General features: G+C 39.5%; 1 protein-coding gene across 9 annotated transcripts in view; it reads left to right on the top strand.

Moving 5' to 3' along the window:
- LOC120531013 overlaps positions 1-26,473 on the top strand; it is a 133,509-nt gene that overhangs the window by 48,597 nt on the left and 58,439 nt on the right. Inside the window, exons 1-4 of one of the 9 annotated variants that reach the window (XM_039755935.1) lie at positions 5,522-5,535; positions 9,976-10,030; positions 10,132-10,383; positions 10,900-11,037. In XM_039755935.1, coding sequence (XP_039611869.1) covers positions 10,284-10,383; positions 10,900-11,037 — 238 coding nt within the window. In that variant the 5' untranslated portion in view covers positions 5,522-5,535; positions 9,976-10,030; positions 10,132-10,283. Of the gene's footprint in view, positions 1-5,464; positions 5,536-5,816; positions 5,913-6,343; positions 6,371-6,426; positions 6,444-9,975; positions 10,031-10,131; positions 10,384-10,899; positions 11,038-26,473 lie in introns of those variants that run through there. The other 8 variants (XM_039755932.1, XM_039755933.1, XM_039755934.1 and 5 more) reach the window with 8 other exon arrangements.

Here is a 26,473-nt window from a genome sequence, read left to right as displayed (position 1 = left end):
GAGGGCTCTAATAATGTTAACAGTTTGGGAGAGTTTATAAGGGCTTAAAATATATAAAAATACCCATACAAATATATGGTTTCTACTTCGCGGATTTTCACCTATCACGGGGGGGGTCTGGAACGCAACCCCCGTGATCAAGGAGGGATTACTGTATATACAGTAGTATGATTAAAATCTTACATACTGGTCTGGCATGCAACATGCACTTTTAAATTCTGCTTTACAGGTTATGCAAAATATAACAACACAGAATTTAAATGACCAAAAGTGGCCCATGGTATGATTCTGTTTTTCTTTTGAATTCGTTTAGCATGTACTTCTTGTCTGCAGTGGGCTGGCTCCCTGCCCAGGGTTTGTTTCCTGCCTTGCGCCCTATGTTGGCTGGGATTGGCTCCAGCAGACCCCCGTGACCCTGTAGTTAGGATATAGCAGGTTGGTTAATGGATGGATGGATGGATATTTATGGTTTCTTCTGTGTTAAAGACAACTGTTAAATAGTTCAAATGTTTTAACATTTTTTTGGAATGCTATTTTGTTTATGTTATGGACACCATCAGTTTGTAGGCATTGCCATAGCCTTGCTAACCTCCAATAACTGGAAAAACACAGACAGTGATATCAGAATGACAACAATATAAAGGTCTACTTCCTAGTCATCCAAGATGGCAGATAAAAACCTACAACTTGAGTGTTTGATTTAGATTGTATTATTTTTTTAGTTATTTGGCTGAGACAAAAAGGACAGTTTGACAGTACTGACCTTAGCTTGTTTTGGACTTATGTTTCATATCCTGATCTTGTTGAAGCAGGCAGATGTGGCAGGGGCAACCTCAGCCCCAAAAAAAACACTTGGAGTCTCAGGACAGGCAGCAGAGTCACGCTTTACAGACTCAGCTCAGGTGGAACAATGAGCATCCAGTCATAAGCACCTTTTACATTTATTACAATTGTTATTCTTCCTCATTGGACTCCTAACATTCCATTGCTCTAATCCTGCCTCTAATTAGTTCCACCAATAATTCTTAGTTGACGAGGTGTCAACAACGACATTTATTTATATAGCACATTTTCATACAAAAAGTAGCTCAAAGTGCTTTACATAATGAAGAAAAGAAAAATAAAAGACAAAATAAGAAATTAAAATAAGACAACATTAGTTAACATAGAAAAGGAGTAAGGTCCAATGGCCAGACCCCACTCTGTCTATCTTACCTGTTTGATAAGGACTATTCTTGCTTGCTACCATTATTTACAGCCAGAGTTCACATTCCCTCTTTATGCGAGGGACCCATCTTTCTCCAGCTGTCCTGCACATCTAAACTTTGGCTTAATGAACTATTGTTGTTTTTTAGCTCATACAGAATAATAAAAATATATGTAGGCATAAGTCTTTTTAATCCTAACTCTTACATCTTAATCTATATATATATATATATATATATATATAAGTCAATGTGTGTATGTTTGTATGTTCCAGCATCACTACTGAATGGCTGGAGTGATTTTCATGAAACTTGGTACACATGTTTCTCAATGGTTGACTAAAAATATTATATGGTGAAATCAGCCCTAACCCACCCCCTTCTGGGTAGGGTGGGGGGTGATCTTACGGTCTTGTATGCATGTTATCATTCAGTTGACCACCAGAGGGCGAACTGGAGGTGACTGCCAGCATTCTTTATGTTTTAGCGCCACCGTGCCCCTGGTGCTTTTGAAATTAAACAGAGTTTTACACGTGCAAGTGTGTGTGTCTGTCCGGCCCAGAAGTGAGACGTAGAGTCGGGTTGAGGGCTCCAGCTCCGCGGATACTCAAGCGATACCAGCACACCAGCAAAATGAAACCTCCTAAGAAAGACAGTCACTTGGCTGCTAATGCACAAACGATGCGAGCATGTCGGCAACACGAATCCTCATAGCACAATACTTTCTAGGATCCTGTGCTGTTACTTACACAGTTTGTATAGCAGGTGACTGCCAGCATTCTTTATGTTTAAGCAGCACTGTGGGTGCCTGTTGCTTTTTAAATTAAATAGAGTTGGCTGGTTCCGAGTGTCAACTGGATGATAACATACATACAAGACCGCAAGACAAGCACATTAGTGAGTCTTTATGGTTTGTTAATTTATTTTTATTTTTAAAGTTGTGTTTTTTTTAATTATGTTTTTCTCAAACAATTAAATAAAAAAAACTGAGACACCATCAGTAACAGGACTTTTCAATTAGATTTTGAGATAATGAATGAAAATCAACTCCACATACTGTATAATAAACACTTTCTCAGTCTGTGCAAAACAAAAATAAATTAAAAATTGTGCATCACACAAGTCTATTACTCGGACTATCTAAATGAATACAGGTCATGACCTACCTACTGCTCCAGATCACATGTAAAATTTTTGCTTATTTATTAAACAATCTTGACATCATAATAATCCCTAATCCTCTAACAATTCAGTTAGGGGTAGAACCCAATGGAACATTATTAACGAAAAAGTTATTGGGCTAACTTAACTACACCGCTAAAGCACCATATTATCTTGGTCAGCTGAAAAAAGCCTGACCAGAAAACAAGGGGACAAGGATGCCATATGCTACTTAGAGTCAGGAAAATGCATTAACTTTATAAGGAACAATTCAACTGTTTTATTTTAGCATCAGACAGGCATTCATTAAAATTGTCCTCAATGAAATAAACATGCTGAACTGTTGCTAACCTTTTGGATATTTCGGTATCTTTCAATGATTACTTCATATTAAACCTTTTCTTTCTCTGCTCTCTAAGATGAGAAGGGAGGGGGAAATTTGATTTGATAAGATCAACTATGGTGATTCATATTGTTCTGTCATGTATGCATTGTAACAAAATCAGAACAAAATATTTACAATGGACATTCTTACATTTGTTCTTCAATCCATTTTCTGACTCACTTCAGCCAGTCTATAAATTGCAGAGATGCTGAGCTTAGATCATTATTCGATCATTTTCCTCAGTAAATAAATAAACAAGTATAATATTTTTGTCTCATTTGTTTAACTGGTTTTTCTTTATCTACTTTTAGGAGTTGAGTGAAAATCTGATGATGTTTTAGGTCATATTTATGCAGAAATATAGAAAATTCTAAAGGGTTCACAAACTTTCAAGCACATGCTAATATAAGAGCACAGTGCTGTTAAGGCATGGCACACAGCTGCACAGTGGTCTGACAGAAGCCAAACCAGTACTTACGTCACGGCACATGTTCAGGAAAAAGTCCCTAACTTTCAACAATCAACTCTTAGGCCCCTATAGTGCTCAAACTAACTAATATCATAATATATGGTATTTTAATCTTATTGCCTAAGGTATTGAAGAGCCCTAATACTTCTAAATGTCATTTGAGTACTTATATGTTTTATGCGCTAGCTTGAGAGCTTGCCCCTCACTCACACAGGCAAAGGTCCTACACACACTTTGTTTGGTCTTCTATCAGCACTTGCATCCTTAAAACAAAATCTGCCTGCTTGCTTCCTCAAAGAACATTATGACTTTGTCTCCCAGCTTGATTCACAGAAACTCAAAACAAAGCAAGTGAGAAGGACAACAAAATAAATGGTGTTTTTTTAAAGTTGCTCCAGGCCTAGGCATTTACAGTAATAGCTAAAAGCACTAAAACTAATAATAAAGCATAATGGACAGAGGCAGTGGTGCTGTAAGAATTATGTTTTTGGACTTCTCTAGTGCCTTTAACAACATCCAACCTCTGCTCCTTAGAGACAAGCTGACTGAGATGGGAATAGACTCACACCTGGTGGCATGGATTGTGGACTATCTTACAGACAGACCTCAATATGTGTGTCTTGGGAACTGCAGGTCTGACATTGTGTTCAGCAACACAGGGGCGCCGCAGGGGACTGTACTTTCTCCGGTCCTGTTCAATCAATATACATCACACTTCCAATACGACTCGGAGTCCTGCCACGTGCAAAAGTTTGCTGATGACACTGCTATTGTGGGCTGCATCAGGAGTGGGCAGGAGGAGGAGTACAGAAAGTTAATCAAAGACTTTGTTAAATGGTGCGACTCAAACCACTTACACCTTAACACCAGCAAGACCAGGGAGCTGGTGGTGGATTTTAGGAGGCCCAGGCCCCTCATGGACCCTGTGATCACCAGAGGTGACTGTGTGCAGAGGGTGCAGACCTATAAATATCTGGGAGTGCAGCTAGATGACAAATTGGACTGGACTGCCAATACTGATGCTCTGTGTACTTTCTAAGAAGGTTGGCATCCTTCAACATCTGCAATAAGATGCTGCAGATGTTCTACCAGACGGTTGTGGCGAGTGCCCTCTTCTACGCGGTGGTGTGCTGGGGAGGCAGCATAAAGATGAAAGACGCCTCACGCCTGGACAAACTTGTTAAGAAGGCAGGCTCTATTGTAGGAGTAAAGTTGGACAGTTTAACATCTGTGGCAGAGCGACGGGCATTAAGCAAACTCCTGTCAATCATGAAGAATCCACTGCATCCACTGAACAGTATCATCTCCAGGCAGAGGAGTAGCTTCAGTGACAGACTTTTGTCACTGTCCTGCTCCACTGACAGACTGAGGAGATCGTTCCTCCCCCACACTATGTGACTCTTCAATTCCACCCGGGGGATTAAATGCTAACATTATTCAAAATTATTGTCTGCTTTTACATGCATTTTTATTACTATTTAATTTAATATTGTTTTTTTGTATCAGTATACTGCTGCTGGATTATGTGAATTTCCCCTTGGGATTAATAAAGTATCTATCTATCTATCTATCTATCTATCTATCTATCTATCTATCTATCTATCTATCTATCTATCTATCTATCTAATGATCCTTAATCAAAATTCTCAACAATCTTAGGGCACATTCACATACACACCCACAAAGAAAGAGAGCAAACTCAGAGAGGCCAAATATCCTATAGCTAAAGGACAACTGTATACAAAGAAAAGGCTCAAGTGGCAATAAAGAACACAAGCCAACTCCACTGTCTGTAGGAATACAACTGATATGCTGGGTAAACGAATGCCAAATTCAGTCTAAACAGATAGTGGGGAATAAGGAGAGAGTAAGAAAAGAGTAGAGAAAATAAAAGCAAGCTACAGGACTAAACCACACCAAACAAATGTGGAGATGTTCTCACAGTCCACATCATACCTCACGGTGATGAACCATCATTTATTGATGCAGCATGGACCACCACACCAAAGCAGTACTGTTTAATGTTCAAACTATTGAGTATCACAAATACTGTATTTGGAAGGATATCTATGCTACTACAATGATTACTTTGGCTATTGGGCATGAGTTGTATGTTTTGTAGCTGTTGCTAGGACAACGGGAGCTTTGGCATGCACAGTTTGCCCGGAGTTCATCACAAATATTTATTTGGACACTGATGCGATGGCCCTCCGCGTACCATTGGATAATTGGAATCAAGGAAACGGAAACTGTAAGGCATTGGTGTTAATTACTGCAGCATCCAACAGCAATGACAACATCAAATGACAAATAAGGTTTGCATGTTTTATGAGATAAAAAATATGGCTCAAAGAAAAGTACACAAGTTGTGCAGTGCGTGCTCAAGGCATAAATCGTACGTGCCACAGTCATTCCTTACAGCGAATTATAATAGGTTATAAAAAAATCCTTAAAGGCGGCATACCGGTTTGCATTTGTGTTGGTAGGTCATCGCGGATACAGTAAAATGTTTATCCATTGTTGTTAAAGTTTAGCGATTAATAAAAAATAGCACGAACAAATTAACCCGAGCCGGAATCGGCAATCGTTGGTCGTGGAGTGGGTGTGGCCTTATCAGATGACTTTCTTAAAGGTTCGTCTGCGGTGCTGTCGGCGCTAAGTTAAGGGAGAGGAGCGTGCGAAAACTGGGTAGGTCAGTGTAACTAGAATGTATAACGTAGTGAAATGTATTTATTATTTAAAATATGAATATCATCTATCTCTTTGGACATTAATTCATGTACTATTTAGTTTACTCCCACTCTGGTGTTGTACACTGACTGGCCATTAAATTAAGATGCCGGAATAAGTCCTGCGCAAAATGTAACTTGTCTTAAAAGACTTGTCCTCACGTTTGGACTGTGCCATTTCAAGCGAAGCGCGTGAAACTGATATAGGATCTGCAAAACACAAACACGAATGAAACAAATCAGTAGTAAATTGTTAGGCCATCTATGGACGTGCATCACTATAGCATATGTTAAGTATTCCGTTTTTATAAGTGAATAATATAAAAGCCCCTGTAAAGATTGGAGAACTCCCAGAAATCCTAAGAAAGATGTTAGCCTTCTGTAGCTCCTCCTAGTTTTGACGTGAGAGAGTGAGACGGAGGTGCGTTAGTTTCAAATCCCTTTTGTAGGCAGTTCAGTGTAAAAATTGCAAGACATGGCGATTTGTGCTGACGGTAACGTGAATGAAGGATTAGTTCTTAAACATTTAAATTTTAGTGAACATTATATTTAAATGAATATGATAGTATTATTAAGTGTTAACAGTTCGGCCTCGCTCACACTCTATCGGGGGTAACGCGACATTTGACAGAAACGTAATTATAATTCGAAAACTGAAGTAATTCGGACTAAATAAAGTTGAATGACCCATATACATGTATTTGTATTATTTGTGAATATTAAGTAGCCACAATTTTTTTTTTAAATGACAGTTTTTACTGGAGCACAATATTTACTGCATGTCTGTGAATGTTTCAGGTTTTAGTAGGTTAATGTCGCATTTTAATTGCAAAGTGCAGTAAAGATGCAAAATCCTTTCAGTAAGTCTTAATTCTCCAACCTTGTCAGTGCAGTTCAGGGTCAAAAAATACTCGGTAGATTAGAAACGCTCTTAATAAATGTAATTAATATTGTACAGTCATGGGAAGCTTCGAACAAATGATCAGAGTTAGCTTTGAATAGGGCAGCAACATTTAGAGCCACCCGTTAATGTAACCTGTACAACTTTGGGGTGATGGGGAAAAAAAGAAATAGTTGGGGAAAAATCCATGCAAACAACATGAACGTACCTCACAGTGACTGGCCTGGAATTGTCTGACAGAATTCCACATGTTCATTTCAAACGTGATGTGGTTAAACTACTTAGATTGTGTGGCTTTAGAAAATGATAGAACATTACAACCATTTGATATTTAATGAGATTGTTTATTTTATGTTGTACAAAAACAGAAATATTCATGTACATGAATGCGACAGTCGTATTCTTTTTTGAAATATAACTTTCTTCTTCTTTTGGCTGCTACCGTTAGGGGTTGACACAGTGGATCATCTTTTTCCATATCTTTCTGTCTAACATGGTCATACTTTGTCACACTTCACTGCCTGTTAGGAAAGTAGCCAATAATTTAAAGTCAATAAAAATATATATAAAGAAATGTCAGCCAAAATCAAAACACTTCCTTTCCTCAGCACAATGCCATCTCATCCAAATAGACAGTAATCAGACAGGCTTGAACAAGCAGAAGATCAATTGTTAATAGGCAAACAAAACAGCGTAGACAAAGTCAGCATTGCATGCTGTTGGTGGGTTTGTAATGCTGTGGGATAAGATATCTTAAAATGGATTGGTTGTTTTGGTGCCAGAGGATAACTGCTGGAATGACACCTGATGCAGCTGATCATTCCCATCCCTAAATGGCAGCAGTGAATCTTTCTGCAGATTTTCTTTTTTTAGGATAATGCACCATGTGACAAGGTTAGGGCACTTCTTGGAATTATTCCAGGAATTTGTCAGTGAATATCTGTGGGATGAAGCAGATCACTTCCAGAGATTTCTTTTGTTTATTGCCATCTACCATGAATCAGCAAATACATCTTTCCCTAACTGATTTTTAAAGTTAACCCAGTCTTCACCAAAATGTTGTTTTTATTTCCCATTTCATCATCCCTATTAAAGTTATGCAAACTTTGCTGATGCCATTACAAGTGTGTTTTTGTCAAAGATTGTTGATATTGCACACATGAACATTGTTAAGGGAGCTGCATTAATGTGTTACTTTACAGAGCATTACGTATAAATTTAGGATGTGAGTCAGCCCCATCACTGATACAGATTTAGGGTTATTATTGTCAAATGTACAGAGTACAGGAATATTCTTAATTGTATATTTAAATCAGCATGAAACACATCACCACTCTCATGTGCTATGAATATTAAGTATAACGACCTTACCCTTAAACAAAAGTGTGTTCAAACAAAAGTCTCAGAATACAGTTTAGAATGCTATCTAGCATTTTTATTTTGAAATTAACATGTTTCAGTTAGCATCTTTAGCATTTTGATAATCCCTTTAGGTATGTTGTGCATGTTTTTCTGGGCATTTCTGTAGTGAAATCTGTCCCAAGGCACTTTGCCAGTACAAACATTAATTAAAATAAATAAATCACAGTGTGCTTTAAAATGCACTTCTTACTATAGCTGAGTTATAGGTTCTGTGTTCAATAATGGACGGATGGATGGATGGGAAAGCTGCAGGTGTAAACAGTAGGATAAAGGTGATGTTGTGTATTGAACATGGAGGATCTTTTAAAACCCTTAAACAATGTTATTTTTCTGAATAAAGAACAAATGTTTCATACTAATACAAGGAATATATTATCTTTCTTTGAAATATCACTCACCACAATATCGTGGTAAATTTTTTTTTATCTAAATATATATGCATATGATTTTGTGCCCTTTTGGGTAAACATCAATATTAACAAAAAAAGTGAAATTAGACAAAGCAAATGGTGTCCTTATGTGACGCAGTTCTGTCACATGACTGATGGAGTAATTTCTATAAGACTTCTTCCAGCCAATGCTGCATTGTTGTGCAGTTAAAGGCAGAGAGTAGGCATTTTGGTGCTGTCATTGCATCTTCCAAATAGTCTGTCTCAGAAGAACCAACAGATGTCCCTTCATTTACAGCAGTATTTCCCAACCTTTGTGTTGTCACAACCCAGATTTTCATACGCCAGTGTGTTTGCAGTCCACTGGGTTGGCCCTCCTTGAATTTAGCACAGTCGTTTAAGCTGGGGGATAGGGGTTGTCCCCCTCAGTAAATTGAGCATGAAGTCAAAGCGAAGGTGTGTGTGTGTGAGAGAGAGAGATAGATAAATAGAGAGAGATGGTCCCTCACTAGCACCAGTGTGTTAGATGAGTCACAAGTACAATTGTCAATGAGTAGAGCATGATTGTCAGAGCGGGGTTTGAGGTTGTTTCCAAGATTGGCCATGATCCACTTGTGATTCTCCTGTTATGAAGTAAACTTCCATCCATCCATTATCCAACCCGCTATATCCTAACTACAGGGTCACGGGGGTCTGCTGCACACAGGGCGCAAGGACACACCCACACACCAAGGCCAATTTAGAATCGCCAGTGCACCTAATCAGCATGTCTCTGGACTGTGGGAGGAAACCAGAGCACCCAGAGGAAACCCACGCGGACACGAGGAGAACATGCAAACTCCACGCAGGGAGGACCTGGGAAGCGAACCCAGGTTTCCTAACTGCGAGGCAGCAGCACTACCCACTGCGCCACCGTAAACTTGACCATCGGAATTTGTGAGGATGGGTTAAGTAGCAGGGTTGTCATTCAGGTTTGGCTGTGGCCCATCTGCAATGCTTCAAAGACACATAGTTTGGGAAACGCTGGTTTATAGCAAAGAAGCAAAAATGTTCTATAATGAACATAGAATATGGCTTCCAGGTGTCATCATCTAGGGCAGTGGCCTCAGTTTTCTGTTTGTGTTAGAGGTTTTATTCATTAGGTAAATATCCTATTGTAACATATAAAAATGTAGCCTTTTAAGGCAATTCTAAACTGCACACACCCTGCAATGTCAATTCTTCTTTCCACATTTATCTGTCTGTGTGAGGATAGAATTAGTGTGAATGTTATATCAAAATCAATATATACAAGTTGTGTTTTTTATTCCACAGATGTGTCTGGTACATAGTGATGCTGATCTGTTTTCCTCTTCCGTTAATTTACCAGGTACAATTTCTCCTATATATATATTCTGTGCTAACATATTCCTCTGGCTTACTCCTAGTGTGGCTAATGTGTTTTTTATTTTTTCAATTGATAAAACAAAGTTCTGTTTGTGGGTCTAGACCATAGACCCATAGCTACCTAAGATATGTGAAGGGGAATGATGTTGAAAGCTACTACTGAGAACATCTGCTAACATTCATGCCCATGCCACAGTACCGGAAAACGACCTTTTTGCCTCAGGCCAGGAGTTTACATGCAAGAAAAGGAAATGGACATACAGATTACATTTTTCATAGGTTTTTATTTAGCTGCATCAGTGATTGGCCAGAACGAGATGGAAATTCATGCTCATGGTGAGTCTTATAACTCAGAATCATCTGTTTGCTGGACAAAATTTGTATGATTAATTGTTGCATTGTCCATTTCCCAGTTTATCTCTCTGGCTCTAAAATCATTTCTAATGTAGATTTGACATTACGTAAAATGCTTCCTTTAGTACAAAGTAAAAACATTTAGAAGTATATGTACAGTATATTCAAGTTAAATATATGTATTACTACAGCAAAAAATGAGTGTATACGTCTCTAAGGTAATTATAAACATGAAAACACCTTGATTAATGATATATTATTTTTGGATTATTAAGTACTTATTGGATAATGCAGTATAATAAATACCACAGTGGTGTATCACAATATCTTAATCAAGCTAAAGCACAGTTGGTATAATCCTTTTTGTCAGTTTTCACCATTATTATATTGCACCTATAACAATCATTAAAATTCACTTTAATTTCAAGTTTATTACGGGGGAAAATAAACCTGTGTTGTAATTGTCTTTAAACCATTCCAACCAACTTCCTTTTTTAGACCCCTATAAAGCAGAGTGTACCAGAAGAAAAATCCAGTGTCATCAAAGAGCAATTTGTCGACTAGATATTGTGACAGAAACATTTTACTGCCAGTGCATTCCAGGTCACAACGGAGATGGAGTCCACTTTTGCCAAGGTAATTTACTGATCATAAGTCATTCTTTTTGACAATAAATGTACTTTTTATCATTGAATTTGTATTGCAAAAGACATATTAAGTAGGACTGTCACACAATTTGTTTGGTGTCTTTTCTTTGTTTAAGCCCTTTAAGTGCATATAGCATTACTTTTTGAGCTAGCAAAATTATTGTTAGACTTAGTGATTTATTTTTAATCTTTTGCCTTTTTAAACATTCGATTTACCCATAGGTTTTGTTTATTCATTATTTTATTGAAACTAAATTTGCCTGTCTTAACTAATCTTTATGAGGAAAAAAGAATTTCTCACTCTTTTTTATTCTCAAAAAACTTTTCTCAGAGAAGTATACTCTGGAATTAAAAGTGAACTGTTTTATTATGGTGGAGTCCTAGGATACCACTGTTCTCACTTTCAGACTGTTTGTTATGTAGACCTGAACCGAATGTCCCAAATCACAACTATAGTCCTTATATGTTTACTTTTACCAGCTGGTCAATGCCTGGGTTTACTGCTGCTATAGCTAAATACTTCCCGCTTTCCCCTCTTTTGTTTTTATATCTATGACTCCTGACAACAAGATAGAGTAGTAAAACCAGCAGTAGTACAGGTTTACACTTTACCTTATAGATTAACTTGAGGTACCTAATTATTAGGGCTGCAACTAATGATTATTTTGGTATTCGACTAATCATTCAGTTTTGTTTTTTTGATTAGTCGATTAATCACGATTATTTCATGCCTGACTATTTTGATGCCTGCGAAATGTGGTTGCACATCCTGTTCTGGGCTCCAGTGCATGTCTTACCTCATCTGCTCACGTCTGTCCACCTGTAAATGTCACCCTGATGTCTCTGCATTAACACGTAAAATGAATAATAATCAAATTAAAATAACAACCAGTGAAACATATGAATTTGAAAATCCATCCATACATCCATTTTCCAACCCGCTGAATCCGAACACAGGGTCATGGGTGTCTGCTTGAGCCAATCCTAGCTAACACAGGGCGCAAGGCAGGAACCAGTCCCAGGCAGGGCGCCAACCCATCGCAGGGTACACACATCCACACACCAAGCACACACTAGGGACAATTCAGAATCGCCAATCCACCTAACCTGCATGTCTTTGGACTGTGGGAGGAAACCGGAGCACCCGGAGGAAACCCACAGGGAGAACATGCAAACTCCATGCAGGGAGGACCCGGGAAACAAACCCAGGTCTCTTTACTGTGAGGCAGCAGCGCTACCACTGCGCCACCGTGCCACCCCAATTTGAAAATAATCACAATAATAATAATGTTTTTATATTAGTGTGACCATCACAATAAAAAAGAAATACATTAAACAATACAATCTAAAGTGCACTTAGTCTTTAAACAAAAAAAGTGCATTTAACTTAACCAAAAATGGCCAGAGGTTTGTCTTAAGTCCAAAAGTTTAAATAAAGCTTCAATTCAAATTAAATAAAACAGTAATGTACAGTTTATAAAAGAGTCAGTTCATATATTCCTGATTGCAGTGCAGGAACATGAGCATTTCGAGATGCTCTGGTGTGAGGCTGGCTCTCTTCTTTGAGACAATGTTCCCAGCTGCTGAGAAGAGACGCTCAGATGGAGCAGAGGTAGCAGGAATACACAAGAATGATTTTGCCAATGAGGCAAGAGTGGGATACTTTGCCTCATTTGCCTTCCACCAAGACAGAGGATTCTCTGTCTTCGAGATGGGCTGCTCTCCAAAGAACATCAACACCTGGCATGGGATAACAGATAAAAATTGGCCAGTTGGCTACATCTGAAATGTTTAATATTAACATGTTTAATATGCACTATTCTTATTTCAATAAATAAATCTTACTTCATTAGTGATCAGTTGTTCGTGAGCATCTTCTTCAGTGTTATCATTGTCGCTGTCTTTTGAGTTACATCCAAGCAGTGATTCAAGAGCTAGTAGAGATCTATTTGAAGTTCTCTCAGCTGAAGTTGAAGCACCCTCATCATCTGGTCCTGTTGCTTCTTCGTGCCCTGTGGCAAGCTAGTTGTTTTGAGTAATACTCCTATTCATGGACTGGAGGGCCAGAGCCTGTATTTTGTTCTGAACACTAAACCTCTCTTCTGGTTTCAGGAATTTCAACTTTTGAAAACGTGGGTCTAGTGCAGTTGCAATGATCAGTTTGTTTGGATCATCATCTTTTAAGGTGACTTCTCTTGATTATCGTGCAGTGATCTCTTCTGATGCAGCTGCCTGGAAGGCCTGCCCAGCAGCTGTATCATAAGCAGTGTGGGTGGATTTCAGAAGCCCTTTGACCAGTGGAGGCAGAGCAGAGACAGTCACATAGCTTTCCCCACTCAAGTAGACTGCACCACATTCGAAGTCCTGGAGAGCTTAAGCCAGCTCCTCTAAAATGATCCACTGATCAGCTTTGAGGTCTAAGTGTTGTTTTCCTCTTTGTGTTACTGTTGGGTCACACAGAGTTGCAGTCAGTGGCCATCTTTGTTCCAGGAGGCGACATATCATATAATAAGTGCTGTTCCACCTGATAGAGACATCTTGGACAAGTTTGTGCTCCTGGGTCCCCATCTGTTTCTGCTTGGTCTTCAGCTTGCTTGAAGCCAGTTCACTTTGTTTAAACTGCTCTACAAGACACCTTGCTGCTTCAAGTGCTTTACTGATTTGAGGGTGTTTCAAATGCATTATTGATCACCAACTGCAAAGTGTGGCCTGCACAGCGGATGGACATCCATCCATGTTTTTCCTGCAAGATGTTAGCAGCCAGGATGACATTGAAGCCATTGTCATGAACAATTGCCACAATTTTGCTTGGAGGGATCTCAAACTTTTCCACAGCCTGCTCAATCCATGTGGCGATGTTTGTCCCAGTGTGTCATTCTTCTAATGGCATGGTTGTGAAACTGAAGTTAATGAGCTTCCAATCATCACTTATAAAGTGGCAAGTGATACCAAGATAAACCTCTGTGGCAACACTGGTCCAGGCATCACCTGTCAGGGCAATCTTGTTCTTGGCTGATTTAAGAACAGTTTTCATCTGAGTGATAGCAGATTCATAATTTCCCTCAATGAGCTATGTAAAATGAGTTCTGGAGGGTAAGGTGTAGCCTGGATGAAATGTGTTGATCGTCTGCTTGAAGCCTTGATCTACAACCATAGATATAGGTCTTATGTCATTAACAATCATGTTCAGGATGCTTTCTGTAAACACTTCAGCCATTTAAGCAGTGCAAGAGCCTCTCTTCAGGATAAACTCGTCTACAGTACATGCCTTTGCTTAGTAGCACTGAAACATAAAGAGCACCAGAGAAAGATGTTTTAATCATCACACTCTGAAGTTGTAGTTTATCTCATCATGTACTATATTATGCCAAAATAAAAAAATAACGGACTAAAATATGTAACAAGCTAATTACTGATATGCTCCAAAACACAAGTTTCCTAACATTAGTTAGAGATAGTTTACTATTCATATGAACTCAAATATTATACGAAAAAAAAAAAAAACTAGGACTGCTGAGCTACTCCTATTCACATGTTTACTATAGCTCCAAACACGTTAGCAAACATAACTAAAATTATATTCACTTAACTGTCATTGTCGAAACCTTGATATATACACGTTATAGTACAAACATCAACGTTAACACGTGACACTAACTATACTCGCTAAAACTTACCTCTCGAGAGACGGCAGCATTGGGATGCTTGCGTTTCAGATGCTCATGCATCGCGGTGGTGCTGCCGTGAAAAGAAAGCTTCGCTTTGCATAATCGGCATTCAACTTTTTTCCATTTTCAGTGAAGTGCTCCCACACTTTAGAAAGTTTCTGTCTCAATTTGTTTCCATCTCCTTCCCTCTCCTCTATCCGACTCGCCATTGCAACCACGTTTATTTTCCACTACATTCTTCTCCTCAGACCTTCTTCGTTGGTAGGACTGTGTGCAGTTTTGACAAACAATAACAAACGATACTACCCCCAGACGTTTATGTAGTGCATTGCAGTTACAAAAACCAATGTGGTTCTTTGTGACTGGAGCCTCTATTGAAGGTTCTGTTTATGAAGCGTCAACAATAAAAAATCTGCGTCGACGATTTTTTTGTAGTTGACTTCGTCGATTGCGTCGACTAATCATTGCAGCCCTACTAATTATGCCTCAAAAAAGCAAATGAGAATAACAGCATAATACCAGTCAACTTGGATAGGTAGCAATTTGTTTTGTTTGTAGTCTAAGCATCCAATATGTTTAGATTACAAGGTGATCTGTTTTATTAACCTGATTGTTCTGTTTGCTGTTTGGCTGTTTGCCATGGTCTCTGATTCAGATTCACTTCTGGATGGATGGAATGGCAGAGACTCAATGTCTGTGACCACGCGGGCCTAATACATTGATTGGTCTCTGATCCGCCATGGTCTCTGATGCAGCTTGGCTTCTGGATGGGTGGAATGGTAGATACTCTTAATTCCTGATCCAGCATGGACTCTTGAGGGATGGAATTGCAGAGACCCTGGGCTTCTTTGTTAGCCTGAATGTATGCTGGCCTTATGCATCTTTGCTGCACTCAATGACCAGTGGGAGTTGGTGTTTTTATCACTGATTCAGCTTTTTCATTTTAGCCCCCGGTTAGAACAGACTTTTATCTATACTAGTTCTTACCTGGTAAGTACAAAGACAGGTTTCTAAAAATATTATTTTTTGTAAGTTCATATTTTAATCTTAATATTAAATTACACAATCCTCATGACACTACCTTTTTTTTCATTTCCACACCAAAGAGATCAGAAATCCGTCTATCTCATGTTTGCAACCTGTGTATAATCCTATGTAAAGTTATTGGTGTTTTTGATTTATTTTGCATAATTTTAAATGCAGACAAATGTTTATATAGAATTAGAATTTTAATTATTCGATTTTCTTCTAATTGATATTGTTGTATTTGATTTTTTCATATTGTGTTTGTCAAATGCAGTACGAATAAACAATATTACACTTGTGGTACAGAATTTTAGATGATGTGTGTTCTTGAGCTTTCATTTACAAAGTGATTGATGTTTGACATTTTTGTTGTTTTTATTAATACATTATTCTGAAAGTGATCTCAATATCCCTGTATATACTTTTCCCATCTACATATTGTAATCATTTTTTGAAGTACTTTGTCATTTATGCATTATAAGATCTCCAGATCTAGGCATTGTCGCTAGTTCTTTTTATTTTGAGGATGACAATTTTCAGTGTCCAGATCTCATATCCATAGGCATTACAATTTATTCTATTTTGCCAGATAACAGCTGCCTGTAAGGACAATGCCAGACCTCTAGCCTATTCTGTTATGTCCAACTACTATTATTGCATACTGGTGTTGTGATTATTTAATGTTTATGATTTTTTCACTATTTTTTGAAAGTGTATTATTAAAACATTCCGTATTTTGTTTTTTTTAAGGCTGAATCCTATTTTGTTTCATGTTTGTTTAATGTTGTTAGAATTTATTTTGCATCCTTTTCTGACTCCAATTTTTTTGTTTGAACTAGCCGTGCACGCAGCTCCGCCCACATATTAGTGAAAAAGAACAGTGAGGAAGGCCCTCAGCCTCTGTCTCGGATTAGTGCGAATATATTGCTCCTGCAAGCGAACTATGATTCTTAGCGCAATGAGAGAAGTCACAAAATCAATCGGAATGTTCAAGGAAATTCTAGAAAAAACTCAATCTAAATCTGTTAAGTACTTCTCTCATTCGTTAGTGAAGTGGAGGTAAGGAATATGCCCTGAGGCTTGTGCATGAGTGAGGAGGGAATCCCATGACCCCCTCGGGCCACTGCATGTCTCTCGGATTCACGCAAATAAATCGGTGCCGCAAGCGAAATATGATATATAGCTCAATGAGAGATGTCGCAAAATCAACTGGAATGTTCAGTCAAAGTATAGAAAATAACCCAATTTAAATCCTTTAAGTAGTTCTCTTGTGAAACGCAGACAGACAGATGTTGGATTTTATATATATATATAGAGATGAGCACCACCAATTTGCAATGTGTGTTTTTACGATATCACTATTGTAGTTGGGGTTTGACACCTAGGGCTCTGTATTTTTACATTAGTTTTCCAGATAGTCGATCTTTGGCAACATTATTTTTACTAAGATTTAGGGTTTTGTTGTCGTTTAAAGGAAGATCAGCCTGGTTACATTTCATCTTGTAGTTCTTGGTTCAAATTATTTATGCTAATCTTAGCAGGCCACCTGGGCATTAACTAGGTACAGTGTCTTTACACATTCTGTGTTCTCACAACAGTTTTTAAATAGCTCCTATCTCCACGCGTGTATATAAAAAGGCAATTTTCATCCATTCATTAGTGTCATGCACATTTATTTTTTGACAAATGTGAAAGGGCAACACAGTGAGGCAAATCACAAAAGAAAGAGGTTGAGGAACAGGACAAAACAGTAAAATCAGATTTTGAAACTAAAAATAATACATGAAGGGAAACCTCTTAAATGACTAGAATATGCTTAGTCTTAAACCTTTATTAATTGTATATTATATTTTAACACTCTTAACACTTTACCAAGGTGCTCTTTTGCTTTTTGATTTCTATGTTCAATATGCATACAAATAATCAGAATAAATATAAAATGTAAGATTAAAAAAGGACACTCATTTCTGTCCTTTTCTTTTGAAATTATTGTGTTTTTTTTCTGAACTGCTTTATTCTCACCTAATGACTGTGGGAAATTGAAAAAAAAAATGCTCTTCCTGTTCAACCATCAATAATTACAGTAGTGTTTTGAAGGTTGTCTACTGTATTATCTACAATTATTAGAAATGCAAGTAGACTAATTGCACTGTGGATATAGCACAGAATGCAGTAAAACAAATTTAGGAGCTTCCATGTACATAATATATATAAAGATGGAGTATGACAGTGGCAATAAATAACAAGAAATCAGATGGTTTAGTTGTATCTCACAAGTTCTAAAATGCAGTATAAATTGCAAAGGAACAGTGCCTTGCAAAAGTATTTATCCCTCTCACCTTTTGTTCTGTTTTGTCGCATTATAATTCATTACTCTATACTCGCAGATAAGTTCTCCCGCAGATGAATCGGGACTTAATTTTATCATATAATTTCTGGTATTTTATAATGTTAGTCGTATAAATCCAAGAGATTATGATATGTTGACGCCCACCTGAGAGAGTAACCACTGAGCACACTGCCTTTTTTTTCTATGTGGGTACGGCAATGCAATGTATCAGCACGTTCTCCTAACCTCTCTCTCTCTCTCTCTATTGTTTTTCGACTTTGTCTCCCAACCGTCCAACTTGAGCTGACCCTCTAATGTACTCATTTCAAATCCTATCCATCCTCGTCTCACCTAGTGCAAATCTTAGCATCTTTAACTCTGCCACCTCCAGCTCTATCTCCTGCTTTCTGGTCAGTGCCACCATCTCCAACCCATATAACATAGCTGGTCTCACTACTGTCCTGTAGACCTTCCCTTTCACTCTTGCTGATATCCGTTTGTCACAAATTACTCCTGACACTCTTCTCCTCCCATTACACCCTGCCTGCACTCTCTTTTTCACCTCTCTTTCACAATCCCCATTACTCTGTACTGTTCATCCTAAGTATTTAAACTCATCCACCTTCGCCAACTCTACTCCCTGCATCCTCACCATCCCTCTCATTTACGCACATGTATTCTGTCTTGTTCCTACTGACCTTCATTCCTCTCCTCTCTAGAGAATATCTCCACCTCTCCAGGGTCTCGTCAACCTGCTCCCTACTATCGCTACAGATCACAATGTCATCAGCAAACATCATAGTCCACGGGGACTCCTGTCTTATCTCGTCTGTCAACCTGTCCATCACCATTGCAAATAAGAAAGGGCTCAGAGCTGATCCCTGATGTAATCCCACCTCCACGTTGAATGCATCCATTGCTCCTATCGCAGACTTCACAACTGTCACACTTCCCTCGTACATATCCTGTACAACTCTTATGTACTTCTCTGCCACTAACAACTTCCTCATACAATACCACTGCTCCTTTCGAGGCACCCTGTCATATGCTTTTTCCAGGTCCATAAAGACACAATGCAACTCCTTCTGGCCTTCTCTAAACTTCTCCATAAACATCCTCAGAGCAAACATTGCATCTGTGCTGCTCTTTCTTGGCATGTAACCATACTGCTGCTCACTAATCATCACCTCACTTCTTACCCTAGCTTCCACTACTCTTTCCCATAACTTCATGCTGTGGCGCATCAATTTTATTCCCCTGTGGTTACTGCAGTTCTGCACATCCCCCTTATTTTTAAATATCAGCACCAGTACACATCTTCTCCACTCCTCAGGCATCCTCTCACTTTCCAAGATTCCATTAAACAATCTGGTTAAAAACTCCACTGCCATCTCTCCTAAACACCTTCATGCTTCCATAGGTATGTCATCTGGACTAACAGCCTTTCCATTTTTCATCTTCTTCATAGCTGTCCTTACTTCTTCCTTGCTAATCCGTTGCACTTCCTGATTCACAATCTCCACACCACCTCTTCTCTCTCGTTCTCTTCATTCATCAGCCTCTCAAAGTACTCTTTCCATCTGTTTAACACACTCTCCTCGCTTGTGAGTACGTTTTCATCTTTATCCTTTATCACCCAAACCTGCTGCACATCTTTCCCAGCTCGGTCCCTCTGTCTAGCCAATCGGTACAGGTCCTTTTCTCCCTCCTTAGTGTCCAACCTCTCATACAACTCATTATACACCTTTTCTTTAGCCTTCTCTCCTTGTACTCTTGTCTACTTTCTGCCTCTCTCTGACTATCCCACTTCTTCTTTGCCATCCTCTTCCTCTGTATACTCTTCTGTATTTCCTCATTCTACCACAAGGTTTCCTTTTCCTCCTTCTTCTTTCCAGATGTCACGCCAAGCACCCTTCTTGCCGTCACACTTACTACATCTGCTGTAATTTCCCAGCTGTCTGGAGACAGGCGAGGGGACGCTGGCGCATGCAAGTTGCTGCCGCTCCTACCTGTTAACAACACTTTTCGCAAAATTCGCCTTAATTCTACACTTCTCACGTTTGTTTTATTTCTTTTATTGTACATATAGTTCGTGGATACAGCCGACTTGAATTAGGTGGATTTGGCTTAATATTTACAGATTTTATGGACTCTACTTTGACTGGGAACAGCTAATTCTGTGGATCGCGGGACGAGACCTGCAAACATATCTTTGTATCTGGCGATCTATGAACTCGGGATGATCTGTCTCCGTGATTATATTCGCTATGCTGATCTGCTCCCAATTCATTTTACAGTACTCTACGACTGGGAACTGATCTGATGTTCATACTAACCTGGCTTATGGCTCCGGGGAGATAACGCATGAAATTACGAAGGTTACTGTTTGTGTCTGTGTATTGGAACCTCCAAATCCTGCTACCTCCTCCTGCTATGCTTTCTGCTGCTTTGCTATCACCGCTTATCTCATCTATGCTACCACACTTGCCTGCCCTACCGGTTCCGCTGTGCTTCTTCTCCACTGCTTTTCAGATAAGTATTGCCCAGTATCATGCTAAAATACTCTCATGACAAACTCCTTCTTATTAAACAGTTTGTCCAGAGCAAATGGTCTGACTGGAACATCCTTAAAGACGCCGGTATTTTGCAGCGCCCGACATATATTCATCACGGGTCAGGTTGCCGCCACCGCCGGTCTGCGAATGAAAAGGCAACCGGCAGCATTTGCTCAGGAATAAGCCTTCCTTCTCATGGCCCTGGAAATAGAAGTGTCAGTGTGTCAAATTTACATTGTGTGGAAATAAACCCTGCTCAGGGCTCTGTGCAAAAAGAAGCCTCATTAACTAATATTGCACTGTTTAACTTGAGTGAGATCTCTTAATGGCAAAGCATTGGTGCTGTCAGAACTCATCACTGACACCAAACTTGATATACTGTGTTTAACGGAGACTTGGCAAAAACCAAACGAATTACGTCTCTCACGGAGCGACTCCACCTGGTTTCACTTTTCCATACAGAACCTCGCAGCTCTAGACAAGGAGGTGGGCTAGCAGTAATTATCAGAGCAGACTTAAATATCAAACGAATCCCAATTGACTGTCCACTGTCTTTTGAGTGCCTGGCTCTTAAACTAATAACGGAAACAGGTCCTGTCTCACTCATTGTTCTTTATCGTCCCCCAAAATACAATGCATCCTTCTTATCTGATCTGATTGAACTTTTAACCCACCTAAGCTCTTACTCTCAGAGAATTATCCTTCTTGGTGATTTCAACATCCATATTGACACTACTACATCTAAACTGAGAAATGAATTCCTATCCTTACTGGACTGTTTTGACTTGACACAACATGTTGATTTTCCCACCCACTCTGGTGGTCATATATTGGATCTGATCTGCACTTCTGGACTATCTGTTGCCAACATTTACAGCACTGATTTGGGACTCTCTGACCATAAAGCAGTATTTTCACTGTCTCACTGCCTTTCCCTCCTCTTACCTGTAAACACAAATTTCTTACAGAATCCTTAAAATATCTGTCCCTCTATCCTTTCTGGATCCATTTCTGATCTTTTACTGTCTGCACCTATTCCGTCAACACTAGATAGTCTTGTTGACCACTATAACTCAGCCCTTCATTCAGCATTAGATAAAACAGCTCCTTTAAAACATAAGGAGGTTTCCTTTAAACGTTCAGCTCCTTGGTATAATTCAGAATTGCGATCTATGAAAGCAGCTGGCGACGCCTTGAGAGAATGTCACGTAAGACTGGCCTCACGTGCACATCCAGGCTTTCTCTGACCACCAAAGAGCTTACAGAGAAGCACTAACTGCTGTTAAGAACACCCACTATGGCAGAATAATAGAAAGTGTCCACGATAACCCAAGGGTTTTGTTTTCTGTAGTTAATAAACTACTCAACCTGCATCTGGCCCAACTACCTCTTCTACTGAAGTCTGTGAGGATTTCCTTCACTTTTCCGTAACAAAATTAAAGATCTAAATAATTCAACTAACATAAATACATCATCTGTTTATATCTCTCCCTGTTTTCCCACTCCATCCAGCTCCTTCTCTAAGTTCTCACCAGTCACATCTGCGTTTGTTAATAACCTGCTTTGTAAGATGAGGCTGACTACTTGTGTACTGGACCCCATCCCAGCACACTACTTAAATCCTGCCTTCATGCCATAATCCCGACTGTTACAACAATAATAAACTCATCCCTTGACACTGGCTCTGTGCTGCTCACTTTTAAAATCACTTCTGTAACCCCAATGTTAAAAAAGTCTGGTCTTGATGCTGACAATCTTAACAATTTCCGCCTATTTCCCACTTACCTTTCCTGTCAAAAGCTCTTGAGTGTTGTAGCCTCCCAGCTCACCAGTTACTTAACCACTAATAATTTGATGGAACCCTTTCAGTCTGGTTTCAGGGTGCAGCACAGCTGTGAAACTGCTCTGCTACGGGTAACCAATGATTTGCTTATGGCAGCAGACTCTGGACAAACCAGCATATTAATTCTGTTAGACCTCAGTGCAGCATTTGACACTGTCAGACATGACATTCTACTGTCCAGAATGGAGAACATGCTGGGTATCTCTGGCACTGCCCTCCAGTGGTTCAAGTCCTATCTGACTGATAGGCAAGAGTTTGTTAGTCTTGGCAACAGCAGATCCAGCTCGGCGCTAGTCACACAAGGAGTTCCTCAGGGCTCTGTCCTCGGCCCTCTTCTCTTCGGTATTTATATGCTTCTCCTTGGCCATATTATTCGTAGCTATGGACTGGGCTATCATTTTTATGCAGATGATACTCAACTCTACTTCAATGTTAAAAGTGGAACTTCATCAGAGCTTTCTCAGCTCACAACCTGCCTTAGTGAAATTAAAACCTGGATGGAGCAGAACTCTTTAAAATTAAATTGCAACAAAACTGAACTCCTGCAAATTGGGACTAAAATGCAACTTAATAAAATTAGCTCCTTCCCAGTCAATCTTGGCGGTGATCTCATCAGACCTGCCTCTACTGCAAAGAATCTTGGTGTCATTTTTGATTCCTCCCTTTCTTACTCCGCCCACATAAATCACATTAAGAAACTTTCTTACGTCCACCTCCATAACATATCCTGTGTTTGCTCCTTCCTCTCCTTTTCTAATGCTGAGAAACTTGTACATGCTTTTATCACATCCCGCGTGGATTATTGTAACTCGCTGCTGGCAGGTGCCCCTTCTAATATTATATTACAGCTCCTGCTTATTCAAAACTCGGCTGCAAAAGTCCTTACTTGAAGCCGCAGCAGCGAGCACATCACACCCATTCTGCTGTGTCTTCACTGGCTCACTGGTCTGTTGTACCCCACACTAATTTACACTCTATGGGTGACAAGGCCTTCAGCTGTATAGCACCCAGACTCTGGAATGACCTAACGAAATTAAGTAGATCAGCTGACTCCATGAATTCTTTTAAAAAACAACTCAAAACTCATCTGTTCAGGAAGGCTTTTAGCTCTACTTGACTTTATTACCCTTCTCTCAGTTTACCTCTATGTCAAGATGCTCATATAACCTCTATGTGTGTGCTAGACCATCAATTATGTTGTCTGTTAGGCTTTCTCTGAATTTACTGTCTTAATCTTCTTTATTTATTTATTTGGTTTGTACTATGCTATATACTGTATACCCTGCAGTTCTTTCTTATATTCTGTAAGTGCCTTGAGAATGGGAAAGGCGCTATATAAATAAAAAGTATTATTATTATTATTATTATAACTCTTCACTGCCACCCAGTGCTTGTCTCACCTCCTTCCTAAACTGAACCTTGCAGTCTTCCTTTTTCAACTTCCACCATTTGATCCTTGGCTCTGCCCTCAGTCTCTTCCTCTTCTTGATCTCCAATGGCATCCTACAGACCACCATCCTATGCTCCTTAACTACACTTTCCCCTGCCACCACTTTGCAGTCTTCAATCTCCTTCAGATCAGCTCTTCTGCATAGGATATAATCTATCTGTGTGCATCTTCCTCCACTCTTGTGCATAACCCTATGTTCCTCCCTCTTCTTAAAATATGTATTCTCCACAGCCATGTCCATCCTTTTGGCAAATTCCTCTATCCTCTGACCTTCTTCATTCCTCTCCTTGACACCATACCTACCTATCACCTCCTCATCTCCACTGTTCCCTTTACCAACATGCCCATTGTAATCTGCTCCAATCACTACTTTCTGTCCCTTGGGTACACTGTTCATCACTTCATCCAGCTCACTCCAAAAATCTTGCTTTCTCACCCATTGCACACCCAACTTGCAGTGCATATGCACTAACAACATTCATCATCACACCTCCAATTTCCAGCTACATAATCATTACTCTGCCTGACACTCTTTTCACCTCCAAAACACTCTTGACATACTGTTCCTTCAGAATAACTCCTACCCCATTTCTCCTTCTATCCACACCATGATAGAACAATTTGAAGCCACCTCCAATCCACCTGGCTTTACTCCCCTTCCATTTAATCTCTTGCACGCACAATATATCAACCATCCTTCTCTCCATCATATTTGCTGACTGTCTCCCCTTACCAGTCATACTGCCAACATTCAAAGTTCCTACCCTCAGTTCCACTCTCTTTACTTTCCTCCTCTTCTCCTGCCTCCGGACACGTCTCCCCCCTCTTCTTCTCCTTCATCTTCTTCAACCAACAGTAGCCCAATTTCTGCCAGCACCCTGTTGGCTAACAGTACTGGTGGCGTTCGTTGTTAACCCGGGGCTTGACCAAACCGGTATGGAAATTTGTATTGTTGTCTGCATATTGATTTGGCAAAATTTTACACCGGATGCCCTTCCTGATGTAACCCTCCCCATTTATCCGGGCTTGGGACTGGCACGAAGAAGCACACTGGTTTGTGCATCCCTAGTGGCTGGGTTAGGCACATATACTGTATTCGGAGGTTAGAAAGTTAAGATACGTTTGGATTGATATTTTACACATTTGATTATTTGGCACCTAACTTTTTTTCTTTTGGCTCCTTGAGGTGAATTTTTGTCTGGAGTCCCGCCATGTATTTGGGGAGACCACCACATGCTGTTGGGCAAACTACAAAAATGTTATCTCATTTTTTTCTTTAATCAATGGCTTTTTTCTGTCCACTGTTTTCTAAGCCCCACTCTGTGAAGTGTATGGCTTAAAGTGGTCCTATGAACAGATACTCACATCTCCGCTGTGTATCTTTGCAGCTCCTTCAGTGTTATCTTTGGTGTCTTTGTTGTATCTCCAGTTAATGCCCTTCTTGCCTGGTCTGCCTGGTCTGTGAGTTCTGGTGGGAGGTGTTCATATTCTTTCCATTTTGTTATAATGGATTTAATGGTACTCCATGGGAAATTCAAAGTTTGGCATTTTTTTTATAACCCAACCCTGATCTATACTTTTACACAAATTTGTCTCTAACCTGTTTGGAGTGCTCCTTGGACTTCATGTTGCTTGTTTAGTGGCGTTGCAAAGTCATGGGTTTTTCAGAACAAGTCTGTTTATACAGACATCATGTAACAACTAATGTGACACTTTGATTGCACATCGATGGACCCTAATCAACTAACTATTTGACTTTGATTTGATTTGAAGTTAATTAGCTGGACCAGATCTTATTTAGGGGCTTCATAGCAAAGAGAATAAATACATACGCACTCACAACTTTTTACTTGTTTTTATGTGTATATATATATATATATATATATATATATATATATATATATATACTGTATATATATATATATATACTGTATATATATATATATATATATACAGTGGAACCTCGGTTTACGAGTAACTTGGTTTACGAGTGTTTTGCAAGACGAGCAAAAATTTTAATAAATTTTGACTTGATAAACGAATGATGTCTTGCAATCGAGCAGTATGGATACACTTTGTCTGCTGAGCGTCATGTGATCACAACTGAGCTGATGGTTCTTCTCTCTCTCTCCTTATCTCGCTCGCTTGCCCAGCACCTCTCTCTCTCCTTATCTTGCTTGCTTGCTCCCGCGTCTCTCTCTCTCTCCTTATCTCGCTTGCTCGCCCAGCTGCTCTCTGTTTACAGCGCTCTCTCTCTCCTTATCTCGCTCGCCCAGCGTCTCTCTGTTTACTACAGCATTGTGACTGTGTGTGTGCGCTGTGAAGTGCGAGTCCCCATCTTGCTCCCCAAAACACGGCTGAGTCTCAGTACTTTAACACTAGTTTTATTCAGCTTGAAACAGCCACCGCGCTGTTATTTATTGCAGCGGGATCTTTATAATGTTCCTTGTATGACCCATTGACGACAGGCGCTTATAGCATGTCTGCGATCTTTTGGATGCGCTTTATACGGCGAACTGCTACAGCTGGGAGACTGTGATTGCTTTGGGACACT

This window comes from Polypterus senegalus, chromosome 6 (assembly GCF_016835505.1).
Source record: "Polypterus senegalus isolate Bchr_013 chromosome 6, ASM1683550v1, whole genome shotgun sequence".
Classification (NCBI taxonomy): Eukaryota; Metazoa; Chordata; class Cladistia; order Polypteriformes; family Polypteridae; genus Polypterus; species Polypterus senegalus.
The sequence above is the reverse complement of the archived record's forward strand: the minus strand, read 5'-3'. Positions and strand labels throughout refer to the sequence as shown.